At 50.2% G+C, this 21088-nt stretch overlaps 1 protein-coding gene across 6 annotated transcripts; it reads right to left on the bottom strand.

Moving 5' to 3' along the window:
- Nucleotides 1-161: 161 nt before the first annotated feature.
- On the bottom strand, nucleotides 162-20109 carry PKM (pyruvate kinase M1/2). Of its 6 annotated transcripts, none has more exons than XM_030457387.1 (12): nucleotides 19844-20012; nucleotides 15026-15085; nucleotides 14648-14817; nucleotides 14170-14261; nucleotides 11136-11267; nucleotides 10754-10940; nucleotides 9698-9968; nucleotides 8966-9116; nucleotides 7491-7643; nucleotides 4304-4470; nucleotides 1394-1575; nucleotides 162-910 (listed from the first exon to the last, which is right to left on the bottom strand). In XM_030457387.1, the coding sequence occupies exons 2-12, from the start codon at nucleotides 15064-15066 to the stop codon at nucleotides 804-806; spliced, it is 1653 nt and encodes a 550-aa protein (XP_030313247.1). In that variant the 5' UTR covers nucleotides 15067-15085; nucleotides 19844-20012; the 3' UTR covers nucleotides 162-803. The 6 variants fall into 6 exon arrangements, with proteins under 6 accessions (XP_030313247.1, XP_030313245.1, XP_030313248.1 ...); XM_030457385.1 differs by lacking the exon at nucleotides 4304-4470 and adding an exon at nucleotides 3651-3817 and having other exon boundaries at nucleotides 19967-19985; XM_030457388.1 differs by lacking the exons at nucleotides 4304-4470; nucleotides 15026-15085 and adding an exon at nucleotides 3651-3817 and having other exon boundaries at nucleotides 567-910; nucleotides 19967-20109.
- Nucleotides 20110-21088: the final 979 nt, after the last annotated feature.

Genomic DNA, 21088 nt, shown 5'->3' with positions numbered 1-21088 from the left:
CGCTCCCATTGGTCGCTGCCCCACGCAGGTCCTCAAGGCCCCGCCCACCGCCGCGAAAGGCGGAGCCCGGCCGGGCTCTTAAAGGGTCCACGGGCCACCCCTCCTCCCCGAGAGCCCCGCCAGCCCACACTGCCCCCCCGGCCCAATGAGAGCGGCCGGCGGGTGCTTCAGCTGCTCTTTATTGACTGACACTTGTGCTCTTGTGCTCTACCACCCCAGCGCCCAGCAGAGTGAGGGGTGGGAGGACACAACTAACACGAGACACGCAGACAGGGGTACACCGTGTGCAGGGAGCCAGTACCCTTCTCCCACCCCAGCACTGGAAAACACCTGGATGCACACAGGATGTGGTCTGGAGGGGGCTCTGGCTGCAGATGAGGGGGTATAGCAGCTTACCTGGAGTGAGGAAGGTACAGGGGAACCATGACCCCACATTGCCCCCCTCCCTCCCCATCACCGCAAAATCGGGTGGGGAAGGGGACATTTCACACCCTGAGAACAGCCACCAGGCTCCCAGGAGTCCTGGCAACTCCTACGCTGACTCTGACACACATTGGGGAAAGGTCTTTAAAAAAACTAAACACTTCAAGTATATATATTTAACTTTTTTAAGTGATTTAAGGTATCTTTCCCCCACTGCTGCTGCTGCACTGGGTGGTGTTGAGCAACCTACATCCACACTATGGGGGGGGGAGGAGGGGGAAACACGGCAGGCGGTGGCTGGTGGCTGGTCTAACGCACGGGGAAAGGCAGAGAGGGGGTGGGAAGGGAGGGAGAGATGGGTGCTGGTGGGAGCCAGAGGCTCAGGGCACAGGCACCACACGCATGGTGTTGGTGTAGCCAGAGCCAGGGCGCCAGCCTGTCAGGACGACCACCAGGTCTCCACTCTTGAAGAACCCACGCGCTTTGCCTAGGAGAGAAGAGAGGAAAGTGTTGGAAATCTGATCCCAGCTGCTTCTCACCCCACCAGGTGCAGGACAGCTGGTCCCCGCCCATGCCAGACACAGCTCTAAGATGGTATCAAGACCCCAGTCCCATTGCTGCCTAACTCATCTCAGATCCTTCACCTTCACTTTGGGCTCCTTTGCCACAAAGCTTGAAATTCAAGAGCAGCTTTGGAGCTGCTCCAGGCTGCTTGTGTCCCTCAGAAGTTATGAGCACTGTGGTTTAACACATTAAAACTAACCTTGTTTTGTTTTTTTTTCACTTGAACCTATTTTACAGTCACCATGACAAACCTGCTGTCCCATTTCCCAAGCAGCTGTGGTTGTGTTCATGCAACTGCTGCTCCCCATTTCCCAATCAGATACTGTCAACACCCAGTTCCCCTCCCTTTCATCACCCATCCCCATGGCAAACTCCGAAAGCACCCCCTCCCACAACTCTCACTCACCAACATTCATGCCCAGGTTAACACGGAGATCCACATCCTCAGCCCATGCATCCAGGGCTGCTTCTTTGCAGAGGACAGGGAAGATGCCCCGGTAGAGGTGGGCCTGGCGTGCTGTCTGGTCATTCCGGGTCACGGCAATGATGGGAGCCCGCGGGCGGTATCGGGACACAAGGTGTGCCGATCTAAAAGGGAAACAGAGAGGAGGTGGAGCATGGTGTGACAGGCATGGCACCCCAGAGGACACCTGCACACAGCCCAAGGGAGCAGAAGCAGCAGTGAGCTAGGCCTGTCACCCTGGGGGGCTCCACAAAACCCCAGAAGGGACACAGAACATAACACAGGGGATGCTGGAGAGAGCCAAGCTCACCAACAAGGCTGATGCTCTGTGTAATTCCCCGTCAGGGAACTTGGTGGACCCACCACCAAAGGTGACAGCCCCTACTCTGGCCTTGCAGGAAAATCACCTCGCCTCAGAGTTTAGAAGCGCCATCTGCGTGTTTCGCTCCCCAAAACAAGGCCTTTATTTGTCCCTGTTGCTATGTTAAGGTGGCAAAGTGCCATTTATTCTGGCCTCTGCAAGCAGTCCTTGGCATCTCAGCAGGGGTCCCTGCAAGTTCCCTCTGTTTTGAGGAGCTCTGGGGTTATGGGATGGAAAGCCAGTGCCAGCAGCACGGCCCAAAGCTTGCAAAGGATGAGGCTATTTGCCTCCCAGCCACGTTCACCACTGAAGCCAGCGAACAGGCTGGTGGTTCCTCTGCACAGAGCTCTGTCCTTGTGACCACCAGGAAGCAAATGCAACCAAAGCCAAAATTTCTCTTGGGAAGAAAGCTTCCCCTTCTCTGGGCACAGCATCTGCATCACAGAGGTCATCTGCAAATAAATGGACATTTAAACTGCAAGGCCATGACATTTACATCCCCACAAGAATGCCAGGATCTCCACTAGCTTTTGCAGCCTTGTTTAGTGGAGCCAAGCTCAGCAATACTCGCTGCTTAAAGCAAGCAGTAGCAGTTTGCTGGAAGCACCCAAACACAAGTGTCAGCTCTCAGACAATCCTTCCCATGCCTGCCCAAAATGCTTCCTGGTAGCTCCAGGAGACCCAGGTACGAAAGGCTGCAACAGAATCCACAGCTAAAAACATTCAAGTACCAGAGTACAGATCTCTTTTAAAAGGTCAAGTGCAGGACTGGAACCTTCCACAAAGAAACATTAAAGCACAAGGTTGTGCAGCCTATAGTCACTTCTCATCTCTGCAGAAGGCAGCTGCTTCAAATCATGTTAAGCTGAAAATTCAGGTGAAGGATTCACTGACAGTCCAGATCTTCAGGTAGACTGAGCCCAGTGCATGTCTCACCTCTCTGCTGCTGCACTATTTCTTTAGTCTGAACACAGTGAAAGATAATTAAGCTTTTCTTCCAAAAAGCAGCCTGAGACTTAGTTGGACGTGCTTTGAGAGCAGGCAGCCTAGTTCCTCTGGTTGGAAAAGCTGATCTCTGCTTGGTGGCTGTCACTGTCCCTGGATGGAAGTCCCAAACTATGCAGCTCCAAGCATGTCCCTGTTGCTGTCTCTCCTCTGAATCCAAGGCTTGGAGCTCACCTGAGCACAGGCAGTACTCAGCTGCTGGATGCCTGACAGACGCCTGTTCTGTTCACTGAGGTTACTCACAGGCTGGTGTAAGGAAGCTTGTAAGAGAAGGCCAACACTTTCCATTTCCCTGGTTAACAATTCTGGGCTAAGCAGTCCCCTCTTCACCCCTTGGGTTTAGGCAAGCAGGGCTGATGCCTGAAGAATTCAGCAAGGGGACAGTAATTTGTGTGCTGCTACAAAAGGTCAAGGCTTCAATTTAAAAACCAGTACATTCTGCATTCACTGAGCTTCTGCCTTACTGCTACATCGACAATTTCTCGCCAAGTTTGAATCAAAGCTGCAACTCATATTTTCCCTTGATTCTTCCAGCCAGCACTGCTGGCAGAGATGCCACTCACAGCAGCAAGGGGAGGCAGGGCTCGGTGCTGATGCCACGCTGGCAGAGGCAGGCCCAGGAACTTGGAGGTTACGTGTGTGCAGATGTTTGAACTGTCTGCCCATCTCCCGAGGAAACAGCACCACAGGCAGGCAATGGGGGCTCTTGGTTACTGCCAAAACCCAGGCTTCACCATTACGGCTCCAGTTTTCAAAGCCATCTTTATGCGAGGCTCCTTCCCCCACCCTGGCACAAAGTGGGCTGGACCTGAGGGAACCTATCACACCTCCTACCTTCCAGACTTGGTGAGAACAATAATGGCCCCGCTGCAGCACTTGAAGGACGCTTCCACAGCGCCAACAGCAGCAGCCTCAGTGGGATCACAGTTGAGGGAAGTCAGACGGCGCAGTTCCTCAAACAACTGCCTGTGAAAGATGGCGGCTTCGGCCTCCCGGGCAATCTATAAGAGCAACACGCGTTCCAGGAGACAACACTCACGTCAGTCGCTCAGGGCGGCACAGGGCAAGGCGAGGTGCTCTATCAGCCAGGTGTCACACAAATACCCTCAGCTTTTGATGTAATTTCCAATTAGCAAGCCCAGACTGAGCTTGAGATGCTGGGATGGCAGCTGCAACGCTCAGCCCCCATCAGTGCAGAGGAACCATTCCATCCTCCTAGGTTTCATTTCCAAATGGGTGACACCTCCTGAGTCAACTCGCCCTGCTGAGCCCACACTCAGGTGACATCCATGCCAACTGCCAGGCACTCTTGCTCTGCTCCTGCCTACCTGGAGTCCCTCCCTGTCACAGAGAAGCTGGGTTCAGACAGCAGTGGTTATGCAAGGCTGACACTGCAGCAGAGAGCTGCTCGCTATTTGCAGTGTTAGAATGGAGAACGTTTTTGCTTATGGATAGAACTGACACCGAGCCCCCTCTCTGAGCCCTACCTGCCAGACTCGGTCAGAACTATCAGGGCTGCAGCTAAGCACTTAAAAGAGGCCTCCACAGCACCCGCTGCCATGGCATCGGCAGGGTCCGTGTTCTTAACATTGAGGCGTAAAATTTCTTCAAACAGCTGACGATGAAACATTGCGGCCTCAGCCTCACGAGCGATCTGCAGGCACCAGTAAGAGGGAAGGAGGAGAAAGAGGAAAAGAAAAAGAGGAAAGATACACCAGAGTAACATGAGATCACGTTAATTTGCTGAATCATCACAGTAATGCATGCAAGAGGATATTAAAGCTCAGGCTATGAAACTCTTTGGCTCTCAGGTTGTGTGTTTACTGACTGCAACTCAGTCTGTAATGCATCACAGCTTCTTCCTGCCTACAGCTCCTCAAGAGGAAATAATCCCTGTAGCTCTGTGTTCCCCCTTCACACTTCCCCAACGTGACACAGTGAAGCTGGGACAGTTTTAATGGAGCAAACATGCACACGATGAGCTGCCAGCCTGGTCTCCCCCAACTTCACAAGATTTAGTTTCACTTGAGAGCCAAGGAAGTTTCACCTCCAAGTGCAGTATCAACTTCCCTTTCAGTAACAGAGAAATAAACAGGAGGAACAAGTCTTCTTTACAGGGTTGTCACAACATGCTGGAGGGTTTGTAAAGTGCCAGACAAGGGGTGCAGACGCATGACTATGGGGTTTCTGTTGAGACAAAGGATTTGCAAGAAATTCAGTTCCCTCTTCACCCTTGTAGCCTGGGAATCACTCACATCTGAAGGCCATCCCCATCCCACAGAAGGCTGCGTTAGCCCTGGACAACCCGATAAAGAAGGCTTGCAGAGACTGGAAAAGCATGCAAAGGTTTATGATCTTTTCAAGGACAACCTCATTCAGTTACTCCAGAAAGTGAGCAGCTGCTACACAAAGCATGACTATTTCATGTTTAAGGAGAGCCTGAGGTACCGTTATAATAAAAGCTATTTCATTAGCTTTAGGTAGTTAGACCCCTGCCAAGTAAGAATTTTGTTCCTCTATTGTTAATGAATTATTTTACTTGATGGCAGGAATTATCCCTCTTCCAGATATCAGTTTAAGCCAAAGTAGTTAAGTATCTTATGTATAAAAATAACAAGGCACATGTCACAGGACGGAACATGGCTCCAGTGCCAGCTCTGCTCCTAACACAGTCAGGTTTATCTCTGCTGGCTTGTCACTTTGCCATTAGAGAAAATGGAAGCATCTGCCCCAAAACACTTCCTCCAAAGGCAAGAGCTAGGCAGTTTATCTTCAGTTCCTGGTCCTCATTTATTCCTGGGAATAAACCCAAGTTTAGAGGGAGCCTGCATTCCCCAGCTGTTAAGAGTATGGACACACTTGTGTTAGCTTTCAGCGTGGCTGCAGAAGGGCACAGCAGCTCCCAACTCCACATCATAGCTGGCTTTACTTACACAGAAACAGCTGGGGGAGGTTCTAGCTGGTACCCAGGTGGAGATACCCCAGTGGAGATGGGAGAAAGGAGAATGAAGCAGCTACTTAAACCTTGGTCCCATTAAGACAGTATGGCCAGGGTAGCATCTGAATACGAGAACTAGAAGGCAGCCTGCTGCACAATCAGGAAACAGCCTGCCCAAATTTTGGAAGCTTGCTGCTAAACTTGAGGCACATGGCATTTTTATCAGAGATGCCAGTTCCTGAAGAGCAAGCTCCATCCTACAGGGCTGGCTGTTAACAGATTGCAGGACTGGATAAATAAATATGTAAACTCCATCTGAGGCAATTTCAGGAACATGTACAGGAGCCACTTTGTACCAGAGGTGCTTTCCCCTTGCTGTGACCACTTAGCCACTTTCAATTGAAATACTCACCATCTCTGGCTATGCTGCAGATCTTCAGACCCTGGTTATTTGAGGCATTATTGCTTTGGAGGCCTCCTCCCAACTATCAGCAAGGGAATTGGTTCTGATGAAAGATCCTGACAGCAGGAGAACATGCTGCTGCTGACAAGAGTTGGCACCTTGCTGCCTGTGCCAGGTTACATTAATCTGAGTAAGCCTTCTGCACAGAGGGTTGAAACCTTCTGTACTGCCACATGGGCCTGGCAGAGTGAGCATCACTATTCCCAGGTCTGCTGGATGAGGAAAGCATGAGCAATGGATCCCAAGCTCAGGCCACAGCTACAATAAAAGTATGAATACCAAAATGGAACCCCAGGTGTATTGTTTCTTGCAGCAAGTTCCCAACTCTTGGCAGAAAGTCAACCCTTGTGATTTAAGGGATTAAGAACTGTGGAAGAACCTTTTAAGCGCCCTGTTAGTGTTCAGCCTGCAAACCAGCAGTCAGTACCTGGTTACCAAGTCATATTTTGCATTTGGCATGTGCAAAAAAATACCACTGCATGTTGACCAGAAAAAGAGCCATTTTCATAATACACTGCAAACAAACACTGTAAGAGTTGGTTAGTCTAGGTAACCTGAACTGCAAATAAAATTGGTGAGAGTTATAACTGGTTAGAGTTATCATTGCTGGGATTCACAGCTCTGGTAAGTGGGGAGAAGCAACACTTGACATCAGGCTTTTTTATCAGCTGAAACATGAGCTGAGTGAACTCGAAGCAGAGCAGAGGTTTCTGGCAGTTCAGGCATGTAAAAATATGGTGCTGTCAGTATTAGTGAAACCAACACCCCCCATACAGAGGGCATCAGGTGCTGAATGTAAGTGCTGTAAATCAGACCCACAAGCCTCCCCCATATCCCCCCAGAGGAGCCAGCCGATACCTTTCATAATCAAGAGATAAACGGCTTATGCAGCTTCTTGACCTTGGAGAAGCTGAAGGCACTTCTTATGCCAAAAGGAATAGGGCACTTGAAGAAACCCAAAACAAAAGGCAACCCCCCCTTTACCCCAGTCTAAACAAAAATTAGTATTAAAAAATGCGAACTTTTAGATTTTGGAGCACTGCAGAGCTGCTCTTAGCTCTGCCTGAAAATAACTTGGAGCACACAAAGTGGTTTCAGGGCCCAAAACAAAGAGCCCCCAGCAGGAGTGTGAACATAGAAATAACCAGCTGGAACTTTGGTGTGCTGCCACCAAGCACACCAAGCTCTCCTGGCACTCCATTCACATGGGAGGTGCAGCCCTAGTTGTGGGTGGGGGCCAGGCCCCCAGGGGCAGATGGGTGGCAGTACTCACAGCGTGCTGCATGCGCACAGCCTCCAGTGGGTAATCTCCCTTGGCGGTCTCTCCGGAGAGCATGATGCAGTCCGCTCCATCCAGGACGGCGTTGGCAACGTCACTGCCCTCAGCACGGGTTGGGCGAGGTTTCTTGATCATGCTTTCCAGCATCTGGAAGAAAACCCGCCCAAAGGGATCAAGACACCACAGAAAGAACCAGCTGTTCTGTTAGTGCTTCTCTTCAATAGACTTTATGGAAAAAGGCTGGAGAGCTGTCCTGGGGCAAAAGGACAGAGAGGGGTCTAGTCCCCAAGAAACACAACCCACTCCATTTTGTACTTACTCCTTTTCCAGGAAGATTTAATCCACATAGCATCAGACACAATACTCTAACATTCCACTTTAATTTCTTAGCACAGGGCTAGATACAAGGAACTCTGAGTACTCTGAGGGCAAAGTACTGCTTTAGACATCCTTATAGAAAGCTCGTATCAAGCCACAGGTTCCTGAATTAGCACCTAGGGGTTTGGTTTTTGTATCTAGAGGCAGATAAAACAGGATGGCCTGCACCAACTACAGTCATCCTCATCCAACATAAAATTTCTGATTCTTTATACAGTCTGTCATAGTAAACTCAGAACAGTTAACTCCTTAGCACCCACTCTAAAAAGAGTGGAAAACGGGAGTTTTCCACAAGCTTAACTCTTCCTTCCTCCTTTCCAGGAGCATGGCAAAGTCGGGCCAGCTCTTCCACCTAGCTCAGGTGCCCAGCTCTCCCCCTGCTGCAGCTCACCATGGGACAAACATCTCTTGCTTCCTCAAGAAAGATCACCTGGGGCAGTGCTTCAGCCAAGTTTCAACAGCAATACAAGGAGAGGAAGGAGCACATGCTGCTGTAAACCCAGAACTTTGTCTGATGGCTACTGCCTAGAGACAGTTTCAGCTTCCACAGCCTGTGCACACAGCAAACATGGCCAGGAAACCAGTGCTTCCAGTGCTGGAGGACTGTCTGCACATGATCCCTACTAGAACCAGTGAAGCTGAGTGTCCCTCCCTCCCTCCCTCAACAGCCACTCCCAGGGTAATGAGATCAATCTTCTATACTCAGTTCCTTCTAATGCTGCAGTGTGGGTCCTTCTTGTAGGATACCCAGGAACCTCAGCAATCTGCTCTGTTAGACAGATGTGCTGCTACAGATGTCAGGGCAAAGCACAAAGTCATTTTTTTTCCCCAGAATTTGTTCAGTCAGCCCAAAAGGCTCAGGCTGCATGAAGCTTTAAGGTAAAGCTGTCAGCAGCCACACAAGAGACAATATAACCTAGCTTGGGAAGATACCAAACACATCTTTCAAGTGCCTCAAGATGGGCTGTTCAGTGACAAGCAAAAGCTCTTTGCTCATGGCATCTAGAAAAGCCATCAAGTCCTGAAGAGCTACTGAGGTTCACTCCCTGCCAGACTGCAGCAGTTCCAAGGCATTACTATGTTTCCAGTACCTGAGTGGCACAGATGATGGGTTTGCCAGCCCTGTTGCAGCGCCCTATCATCATCTTCTGGGCCACGAAGACTTTTTCAGCGGGGATCTCAATCCCCAAGTCACCACGGGCCACCATAATGCCATCGCTGGCCTCCATAATCTCATCGAACCTGAGGACAAGAGTAAAGGTTTGTTACTCCTGTTCTGCACAGCACCTTCCTGCCTGTTCCATCATCCCTCTTCAAAGGGATCATGAGTCTGGAGCACACCAGGCAGCTCTGCTGTTGGCACACGGCCTTTCCACGTCCCAGTCTGCGATGCTGTAATGCCAAGGTAGAAGGAAAAAACCCAGACTGACTCAGAGCACATAAAAAGCCATACATAAAGCTTTCAAAAGCCATACAAAGGCCACTGAGAAAAGACCAAACAGCACTGAGTGTATTACAGGTATTTTAGTCTGACAACCTGTCCCAGGCTAACCAATTTCCATCCAGAATAGCAACTCTGATATGTTTGAACTCACATTTGGAGACTATCACAGATTTTTCAGGCATGGGGATGAGCTCAAAGAACATTACAGTTACAAAATTCACACAAGGCAGTAAGTGACAGCCTGCACTGGTACTTGGACCATTAAGTTTGCTGCTGCTGGCAGGTCAGGGACCAGGAGTCTGGACTAGAGCATGAAGAAGCTGTGCTCTCCTCTTGATCCAGGGTGACAAACTGCAAGCACCACCTGCACAAAGCTCACCTGCGCACACCCTCGTGGTTCTCTATCTTGCTGATGATCTTGATGTTCTTTCCCTTTTCCCCTAGCACCTTCCTGACGGCATGGACATCAGCAGCTTTGCGGATGAAGGAAGCGAACACCATATCCACATTCTGCTCCACACCAAATTTCAAGTCCTGAATGTCTTTTTCAGAGACTGCAGGCAGGTCAACCGCGGCACCAGGCAGGTTCACTCCCTTCTTGCTGCCAAGCATGCCGCCATTCTCGATCTCAGTCATGATGTAGTCCTTGCCTGAAACAGAGGTGTTCCAACCATCAGCATCTACCAGAAGCGCCAGCTCCCACACCACCTCTCTCTGTCTGAGAACAATGGTGTCAACAGCAACTGCACACAGTTAAAGTTGAGCACTGCTCTCTTCAGCCAGTTTATGTAACACAAGCTGGCAACGTATCCGTGGGAGCACAAAAGATCAATTTTTAACAACTCCTCTCAGAGATGCTACTTGTTCCATGCAGGAAGCTGGGAATGTCTCCCCAGGAAAGTGACCAGGTGCTATTTCTGCACACAGCAGCCCTGGAGCACCAAATTCAAAAGCCCAAAAGCCTCACTTCCATCTCTCTATGTGCTTGGGGATCAGAGGAGATGCCTTGAGGCTGCAGCAGTTCAGACAGCACTATAAAGGGAGGATTGTGGCACTAACCCTGCCTCTAGGTTATCAGTTGAAGCTAGTTCTGTCCCTAACCATGAAACTCAGTGTTTATGCTGCAAAATCAGTTAAAATCCTACATTTAATGTATGAATTAGCTCCTAAAAAGCTCTGATCGTGAGCACCCTTATGTCCCTATCACACATTCACCCTTCAAGAGGATTTTAGGAAAGACAGCTTGAGTTCAAGTTTTAGAAACTCATTGCCATTGAAATAGAAGCTGTTTTGCTTTAAGTCTCCCAACAGCATTAAGAACTGCATACTCCTTTCTTTAATACACAACTGCAAGCTAAAAAGCAGTTACTGGAGAAAAACAATTCTATTCTGAGGAAAAAAAGCAAGAGGCATTACTAGAGCAGTGGTTACCCACCTTTCTCCTTAACCAGCAAGGAAATCAGCCCATCATCGACATAGATTTTGCTGCCAATTTCTATAACCTTGGTGATATTCTTGTAATCCACCCACAGCACGTTCTCATCACAATTCTCCATGTAGGCATCATCCAGGGTCACTTTGAGCTGCGCGCCCTTCTTCAGCTCCACTTCTGCTGTGCCACTCTGCGTGTCAAAACATGTGCTTCAGCAAAACCAGTAAAAACCAGCACACAACCACCCCACAAGCATGCAGCAGTTTGTCATAACATTTGGTAACAGGTTCGTTAACTCATGTCTTAGAGACCTTTTTTGTTAGAAAAAGGCCAAAGGTGCATCATGCTTATCTTGTCTTGCACACACAAAAAAAGGGCAACTTACTCCCTTAATGAGCCCAGTTCGGATTTCAGGTCCCTTGGTATCCAGTGCAATAGCCACAGGTCTGTAGGTGATGGGATCAGAAGCAAAGCTCTCCGTAGCTTCTCGCACGTTCTTGATTGTGCCCGCATGATACTAGCAAGGAAACAGAGATGGAAACATTCAGCCCACTTCCACTCCAATGCTTATAAATAGACCAGTGCACACCCCAAGTTTGCCAAGGCTGACAGCTCTGTTCTCACTTTATGCTGCTTCAGTTCTAGCTTGAGAATTTAATTCTGACTGAGCTTCCAGAGCAGCCAAGTGTGAGGATACAAAGGTTACATGAGAAGTGGAGTCCAGCAGTTATCTACCTACACCTCGAGTGTGCCCTGCTGTAATCCAAGAACAACTCAAGGAGACAGCCCAGCCACTCTGATAAAGTAATTTCCATCAGGAACCACTTGTTGTTGGAAGACAGCTCAGCTCACCAACCAACAGGCCTTTAGGAAGAACATTTCCAAGAGTTCTGATGAGCATCTGCCTAGTCCACACAGCAGAACATCAGCAGCAGTAGCAGGTAGACAGCCATGTGCAGAGAAAAACTCCTGAATGCCAGGAAAATATTACTGCTCAATGAGGGCTACATGTGGCTGATCTCAACCCTTCAGAACACAGAAAGATGTCACAGAACAGAGGATGCCATCTTCTGTGCTGCCAAATCCCTCAGAGCCTTCCAGTGTGACACAGGCAAGCACAGACACATCTTTTTACAACTCTTTGGCTTTAACTTTCCCTTGAGATAAAGGATTTGCTAAGAGGATGTCATCCATTAAAGTATTATTTTATTTTGAGAAGCAAGATGGTCACAGAGGGCAGTTCAAGACTCCAGCACCACACACCTGGCTTGTATAGTTTCCCACGTGCAAGAGCTCTCTAACACTGCCCGTTTCAAAACAGACAGTTCTGCAGGGAAAATCCCATCCCAACTACCCCAAGCGAGCTTCAGATGACTAGCAGATCAGTTTACTCTACTTGTTTAAACAACATTAAGAGATAACCTCGACTCCAAGTTGTGTAACACTTGACAGGCTTTTATAGATAAAGAATAGCCTTTACCCTCCCTGTGCCACAGCCCAACTCCCCTGGGAACACCTCTGTCCCACACCACCCATCCACCTCCACACCAGCCCTTCAGTATGGTGGGGATGATAACCCAGTGCCAGGAGGGTGGGGCCAGGGAAAGATGTGCTAAAGTTCTTGTGTGTGCCCTTGACACCTTGTGAAAGCAGGAAAATTTTAGTTTATTGATTGAACGTGCTAGTCAAGACTAAGAAGGCCCCATGCGCTGCAGCCTAGATGGGTGCAGTACAGAAAACCTGCCTGAAGGGTGCTGTTCTGTTCATCTGGTCCCAGTCACATGGCATTTTTTTTCCTTTGTTTGATGCTGATGACTTAAATGCCTTCCAGGGATTCTGACTTCCTCAAGAGCTATCTATGCAAAGAGCAATGTGGGCAGAGCTGGAAAGTAAAAGCTTTTTTTTTTTTTTCCCCACCTAGAAAGGCAGCCAGATGCAAGAGCACTTCTGGCGAAGTTGAAGCCCTCTTGAATGCTTTAAGGTGGACACAAGAACCCAAGTGCTCAGGACAGATGAAAATCATCTGCAGCTTGACTGGAAACCAGGATGTTTCAGTTGAATCACAAGGGGATCTCAAAGTTAAGCCTGGCTTTGGCTGACAGTCAAACTCAACAGGAGATGACAGGAAGACCAGAGCCTGCTGTAACCTAACCTCATCTGTTTGAAATGTGCAATTAGACCTCACCCAAAGCAGAAAGCCACTGCCCCTGTCCTCAACCTCAGCTAACAAGTACACAAACCACAGCAGCAACTCCACTAGCAGTAACAGTGTGAAAATTCACAGTTTCAGCCTGGCCACCTATTCCCTGCTGAGTCAGCCAACCCAGAGCCACCCAGCTGCAAGATCTGACTCCTGAGAGCAGAATTACTCCCTGGTACCCATTCTTCAGGCAGGTTTTGCTAACTGCAGCCTACACATCAACACTACCCCTGGGTATTTAGTCAAGGTTGGATGGTTCTCCACACTTAAGCAGCAGACCTTTTGATTCTGACAGTGTCCTGTGGCCTTTAAAGGCCATGAGGGAGAGAGCTATTACACACCGTGAGGCTCATGGTTCAGTAAGTAAAGCCACCTACAGCTGCTGCTACTGGCTACTGTCTGACATTTACAAAGCTGAAGGGTTGCCAAGGTTAAAGAAACTCCGCAGGAAGGCTCAGTGGGGGTATTCTAGGCAACCTGGAATGGGATTCTCAGCTCCTCCAGTATCACTGATCTATTTATATAAATAAGGGCTTGTCTGCCACAAACAGCATTGATTACTTTTGACCTTCTTCTTACAAGCTCACCAAACTATCTCCCAGATACCGTGATGCCAACCCCAGCACTGCTGGCAGGAACACAACCGGAGCAGCTGGTTCACCAAGCACACCCAAGGCATCCTAACTCTTTCAACTAGGAACAGTAATTATTTCAAATCTCTAACAATTTTCCTTTGAAAATGGAGGTTATTGATCACCTGCTTGCAAAAGCACCAGCAATAACACAAGAAGAGAGATGAACAACTGATGAGGTGCACAGCAACACCATGACAGATGTTCTCAGGTCCTGCTGAGAAGCAACAGCTTAGTCCACCATATGGCAGGACTGGAGGAAGCAGGAAGAATGGAAGGTTTTGATGGCAAGCAGTTGTCACACAAGTGTCAGGTATCAGTTACCTGGCTCCCCAGTAAAAAGCAGGGTGCGAAAGCCACTTGAATTGCTTTCAGAAGGGCTCAGAAAGGGCACTGAATGTTATCAGCTGTCACGTGGGCTCAGTGTGTACCAGCAGCATGATCTCCGCAGAAGCAGAGATAAGTTTTGCCTTCCCACAGCAAGGCTGGTCTAGAGTAAGCTGGATTTCACTTTTCTGTGAGAAACAAGGTCAGCAGCCACACACACAGCCCAGACAGGGCTGTATCTGCTCAGACCCCACCCTTACCTCATGGGTGCCGTGAGAGAAGTTGAGGCGGGCAACATTCATTCCAGATTTAATCATTTCCTTCAGCTTATCCACTGAGCGGGAGGCTGGGCCTAGGAGGAAGAAAAGAGTTTGAATATTAACTCTGCAAAAATAATGAGATAACCCACACATACCAGAGGCTGTTTCATGTGGAAATGAACAGGAATAATAGATACAGACTTGCTCAGCACTGAGGCAGCTCATCTCTACGGCCAAGATTGTTTTAACTTGCACTAAAGAGTACAGCAGAACCTGACCAATTCCGATTCCCTGGGCTCCTGGATTCATTCCTAGCACTAACACGGATTAGGCAGACATGGGAAAGTTGTGTTCTTTCAACACACAAGTTCAGCCCTGGCAAGAGATGAAAGCTGAAGCCATCCCACAACTTCCCTAACAGGTCCCAGCAACACAATGGTTCACAGCTGCAAGTCTCTCCTATCTAGGACTCGCTTACCGATGGTGCAGATGATGCCGGTGTTTCTTGCAATGGTTGGCTCCGAGTCGATGTCCAAGCGGCACATGTGCTCAAGGAAGGTGTCCGCCATGGCAGCGTGCAGCTGCTGCGTTTGGATAAAAGCGGTCCCGGCATCGTGGTGCTTTGACATCGTGGCTGTAATCCTTTGTCTAGAAGAGAAGAAAGTGGTGCCAGGTTTAAGAATCCCCCAGACTTGCTAAGCGGAGACACCAACACACCCACGTGATGAATATGGAGATAACAAGAAAGCTGCTACAGGGTCAAACTAGCTTTATGTTCCTACTTGAGAGTCTTAGATAAAGGCAAGACACATTTCTATTTCCATGTCATCCCCCACATACACCAGCCAAAGCTCACCTGCCTGCTATGCAGATGTTCCCTTCATAGCTTCTCTTCATAGCCAGTCTTCCCCTGGAGCTACACAACGCAACAAAATTCAAGCACTTGAGTGCACAGGCAGAGATTCTGCCTCCTCCCTCCCAGCTCTCCAGTCATTTCTCTTAGAAGCCTCCACTGCGCTTCCCATCACAACTGGGGAGTGGGTCAGCTCTGCATTTGTGTGACTGCAGAACATTCTCACACAGGCAACCTTCTGCCCAGGGGAACCTAATCACAGCAAAGCCTGCCTAAGCTTAAACCCATCCTGTAAGCCCATACAAGCAAGCAGACTTGATTAAACACAACACTCTGGCAGAGAATAGGTAAAAGACTTCAAGATTTCTTTGATGGGCTCAAGGTCCTGCTTCAAACTGCAGACCCTGCCAGTCTCTCCTACCTCCTGCCTTTCCCCTCATCTACAACAGCAAAAAAACATCACAACATTTAGAACTTTGGACAAAGAAAAAACCCCTCTGAACCCTAGCTACTTGTCTCTAGACAACCACAGCATCCTCACAGCAGCAGGAAAGCTTGTAATCCCAAGCAGAAGCTGAACTGAAGCTTAGCTGTCAGCTGGCATGGGAGGACATTTCTAATTGTGCACTCCAGACTGCGCCACGATAATTCTGATCTCAAGTAACAGTAGCAGCTAAAACCTTTCTGTGCTCTTCAACCCACCCAAGCTCAACTGCCCGTGTTCAAAAAAGTCCCTGGTAAAAGAGATTGATGTAAAGTAGCTACGAGTATGGGCAGTCAAACAGTAGTTTGACTTTAAATTTCATCCCCTGGGCACGTGGGGGAGATTCAAAGCTGGCTGCTCCACCAGCATAAGCTGCCTTCACCTGTAAGGTATGCCTTGATCCTCACGGAAACATGCGATGCTGCTCAGCAGGAGGGACAGAAAGGAGGTTTTGTTCTGTCTGCCCCAAGCAAACAAGGAAAAAAAAAAAAAAAACAACACCTCAAATCACAAAATGTTTCTAGAAGGACTGAGCAGGAGGAAGTCGTGACCTCCCTGCAGGGCTGAGAGCTGCCATGTGCCTGCCCGGTGCGGCAGCGGCTCCGCACGCACCAAAGCTCCTCCCCTCGGCCTCCTCTCCCCCGCAGACCTTCGCCACGTACGTGCAGATCGTGCCGCTCCTCTCCCTGACTCGCCACTGCCCCTCTCTCCCATGCGGCGTCAAGGAGTCAGGCCAGTGAAAACCATAATTTGTCCTGGCAAAGCCTCCTTTTCCTCAGCTCCGCCAGAGATGCTGATTCACCCGAGTCACTACAAGAAGGTCTGCCCACATCAGACGCCCGAGAAAGTCCCATTATTACAGGAAAAGCCACCGGTCAGCCCTGAAACATTGTGATGCGGCCCTCTAACACTTGCTGCTGCATCCTCTGACACCTGTGGAGCAGCACTGGCCACTCTAGATGCCAAAAAAAAAAAAAAAAAAAAAAAAAAAAAAAAAAAATAAAATAAAAAAAATTTAAAACAAGCCCTTGCTGGGCAACCACCTCCTAACACAGGCAAGTAGGTCTGCACAACTTCTCTGTTCTGCGTATTAACTGTTGAGAACATCAAATGAGATGTTCATCATGAGAATGAGAACATCAAACAACAGGATCCCGAGATGAGAACTGCATCCAGACCATGACTCCGACGTTTTAAAAAAATATGCAGGTGAGCTCGCCCTACCTCATGGAAATCCCCCACCCAGGTCATTCACAAGTATAAACTTTAAACCCCAAAATTCAAGTTTGCACTCCAAATCCCCTTCATGAGATTTTTCCAGCAGTTCAGTGAGCTCAGAAAAATGAAAGACAAGATGACCTTGTCCAGGGGTGAGAGCAGAAACGCAGAAGCCAAAGAGTATCCCAAAGTCCCATGTGCCCACAGCACTGTAACCCACTAGTAAAAAGCTTCATTTTTTAATGCTTTCTCCCTGCCTCCCATCACCACTTATCTACAAAGCACTGACTGAATTCTGCTGGAACGACCAGTCTTATAAATATAAACTGGAATGCTCGGCATTTCCCACTACAGACTTGCTTTTTTTAAAATCAGACCAAGGACTTCAAGGACACCTAAGACAGAGAGCACTCAGTCTGGGCTGAGCCTGGACGGAGGGGAAGCAATATCCCGTAAAACCTGAATGCTGCCAGCACTGAATAAATCTGAATTCCTTCCACAAGGAATAACAATTGAATCCCCAAGTTTATTACTTGAGCTGCCTGTACTCAGGCAGGGTGCCCTGAAGATGTCTGCTATCTCCCTGCCTCTCGAATATTCTAGAAAGAGCCATTTGAGGTCAGGACAACTGGTTTTGCACTAACAAGGTGGCTAACTTAAGCCATCTCATCCTGCAGTCAGAGTGCACCCCTAAATCCATGGAGGCAGAAAGGAGACAGAGGGAGCAGCAACCCCTACCCTGGGCCAAGTCTTTTGCTGAAGGAAACAAAGGAAAGTAAAAAAACTACAGCAGCGAGGGATGGCAGGGGCTGCATTAATTACCACAACCCCAGACAGAGAAGGTTTAGTGCTTGCAGAAGTTGGGGGAAGCTCATGGCAGGGGATGATTTAGGTTTTATTGGTCAGCCTGGCTTACACAACCTCACTAAGGCTGCAGAACAAGGCTGCTCATGGCTAGTATCCCTGGCCGGAGGCAGAAATGGTTTGAGTTAGCACTAACATTTGAGAAGGGCAGGGTTATGAAATCAGACAGGCCTGTAGGTTCACAAAAAAAAAAAAAAAAAAAAAAACCTAGAAAAATATCAGCTTGGTTTACTGCAGAAAGTAAAGGGACTCAACAACAAAAAAATCCAGTTCCGTGATGAAGCAGGATTTCAACCCAGCCTGCCAGCCCTCTTCCAGGAAGGTGGCATCACGCAGTTACATAAGGACAAGATGGCCACCCCAAAATGCCATCTCTTTTCAGCAACGCTGGTCAGGGCCCAGAAGCCACCACTTGCTCCTGGGTGGCAGACAATCTCCCCAGGACAGGAGAGACCCACAGCTGCAGGACAGAGACATATTTCTCAGGCTTTATGGGGGCCAGAAAAGTCAGGCCAGACCACACAGTGCTGGGCAACATCAGCACTTCACCTGCGTGCAGGTGGATTAACAGTCGTGTATGACTTAGCTAAGCCTGCCCTCTCTAGAGGGCAAAGGCATACAAAAGGCTTAACAAAACAAAAAAAAATATTAAACGAGTGAAGGTGCCGAGCATGACATGTTTGGTGACAAGACTTATCTGGAGGGTGTTTGCAGTGCAGGCACACCTAACAACGTAACCTTGCAGCAGGTTATACATTTAAACACCACTCAAGGTGGAAGCGTGGATCCCTCTGCCGCAGCCCTAGCTCCAGGATGGATGGAGCCATGCTGCGGTGGCAGCGCAAAGGTACTGCAGCCCCTTTCCCTACGTGCCATCCATCCATCACCATCTTCCCTGGGGAGAACAAGGGCCTCCTCCCAGCCGGCAGGGAGATAAAAGACAAGCACGTGGTCTCACCGGCCTAGGAAACGTGGTGTTTCGTCTTAAATTCAATTACCAGGTCGGTGCGTGGATTAACACCGATGGTGGAGCACTCCTGCGCTAAAGCAAATAAATTCCTCTTTTTTTTTTTTTTTTTTTTTTAAATTGGTGACTCTGAGCAGAGATAAGGAAGTAGATAGTCAAGAAAAAGGCAGGCAGATAGAGCAGCAGGCTACCAGGCAGCCTTCACACACTCCTTACTTTGCTAGGGAAAGCAAAGTTTCTGGGAAGGGTTTTGCAGGAAAAAGTCCAACAGGTGGCCGGGAGCAGAGCTCCTGCCTGGGCAGGGAAGGCTGCCTCAGCCTGCGGACAGAGCCATCAAGCCACTATCCTGCTTTATAAATGAAAGGCCAGGCATAAAATTGTGTGATTAATAATGACTTTTTTTTTTTTTTTTAATTAAGTACCTCTGGTTGCACCAAGAGCCCTGGAGGTATCTGAGTAACCGAAAACCCTCTTTGTTATCCAACCTGCAGGCCAAGGCAGGTCGGAGCCAGAAAGTTAGTAGACTTCCATGACAAAAACTTTCCTGCAACACAGATTTCTGTTAACCTCGCCGATAACCCGTTGCCTTATCGGAACAAAGCGGGTCGTTAGAGATTGCTGCCCACTTTTATTAATCTGAGAAGACAGCCGGGAGGTTGCCATTGTCCTCCGACAAAAGCACTCTTCATGCCCTGCAAAGGGGCTTTAAACACGTCCCAGAGGGCTTGGGGTTTTCTTTTGTCGTAGTTCAAGAGCCTGTCCGAATCAATCGAAGATTATTCACGGGGGGCCTGCTCTTGCGAGGGAGGGGATGAAGAGGTTGCTGGGTGCCGGGGAAGGCAGTGAGCCGTACGCTGATTTAAGCTGATGCTCTGCAGAACATCGCGGTAGCTCTTACGTGAGTGCGGGAACGGGGGGGGGGGGGGGGGAAGGGTGCGGGGGGGGCCGCTGAAGCGCTTCGCTCCGGCTCCCTCTGACTCAGCCTCTCCCAGTAGACTCCGGGTCCAGCCCCAGCCAAGGAGGAAACCGGGCGGGTACTGCAATGCGGGCCCCGCGTTCCCCTAAACGAGGGGCACACGGGGGACTGGGGCCACCCGGTTCCCCCAACCCGGTACCTCCTCTCACGGACCGATCCCCCTCCCCCCATTCCCGGGGGGAGTGGGATGCTCGAGGCGGCGCCACGTGCTGGAGACCACCGCACGCACCCCCCCCCGCCATCCCACTCCCCCTTCCCCTTGCCGGGGGGCACCGCGGCTGCGCCCACACCGCACCCCCCCTCTTCACCCACCTCAACCGCCGCCTGAGGGAGACCCTCGCCCCACGGCGGGAAGGGGGGTGATGGAGGGGTGGCGCGGCGATGGAAGGGGGGCGTCTCACCACCACCCAAGCTGCCGTTACCAACCGCCGTTACCTGCCGCTGCCTCCACCCGTCCTCGCCTCGCCCCGCCGGTCCTCTGCGCACCGCCCCACAGCCCCGCCAAGGTGATCCCGGCCGGCCTAAGCACCGCCCCCCGCGGATCCCTCCGCCGCCCGACTCGCGGCGGAGGAAGGGAGGAAGGGGGGGGGGGGGGGGAGCAGCGGATGGGGGCGGGCCGCCGGGACTCCTTTTGCCGGCGGACGCAGAAGGCGCGGAGGGAGGAGATGCGTCACTGCACGCGGCCCGGACGGCCAATGAGGGGGAGGCGCACGCAGCCCTGAGCGCATTAAAGGGGCCGTGGCCTTCACCTCTCACAGTACCTGACACGCTTGGGGGCTCTCGAGCCCCGTTTTTGACGATGGCGTTGGAGTGCACTGAGCTTCTAACTGTCCCTTGGGACTGTAACATTGGGAACCCTGGGCTGGGGGCGTAGGGGACTGTAACATGGGAGCTCTGCACTGGGACCATAGGGACGCTGGAGATGCTGGAGATGTTGGGGACCCTGGGGCTGGGGATATTGGGGAGCCCGTGATGGGGATGTTGGGGACCCTAGGTTGAAGACACTGGGGACACCGGTGGGACCACAGGGACGCCATGCCAGCTATGTTGGGACCCAATATGGCCACTTTGTGTCAGGGACACTTTATACTGGGGACTCTAGGGATCCTGTGATGGGGATTTATGGTGATCCTGATGGGAGGACACTGAGGAACTCTGGGCTGGGATGGCAGGGACTGCCATATGGGAGATTTTTGGGACCCTTTTCTAGAACTATGGGGACCTTTTCTGGGGACATTGGGGAGTCATCGTGGTGGCTCCACACTGGAACTATTGTGACCTTGTGCTGGGGACACTGAGGTCCCCACACCATTGGCATGAAGAGCTGTCACACAGACACTGTGCCAGCTGCGTGGGGACCCAAAATGTGCGCCTGTGCTGTGGGCATGAGGACCCTGGGCTGGGCCCTGGGGATGCTGTGCCAGCTGTGTGGGGACCCAAAACGGCCACACTGATATGGGACAGTGGTGACCCTGTTCTGCGGACCCTGGGCTGAGGACACGGGGGACCTTGTCCAGGCCCTAGGGACCCTGTGCCAGCCATGTGGAAACCCAAAAT

Source organism: Calypte anna, chromosome 10 (genome assembly GCF_003957555.1).
Source record: "Calypte anna isolate BGI_N300 chromosome 10, bCalAnn1_v1.p, whole genome shotgun sequence".
NCBI classification, from domain to species: domain Eukaryota; kingdom Metazoa; phylum Chordata; class Aves; order Apodiformes; family Trochilidae; genus Calypte; species Calypte anna.
Note: the sequence above shows the minus strand (reverse complement) of the source record. Positions and strands in the feature narration are given on the sequence as shown.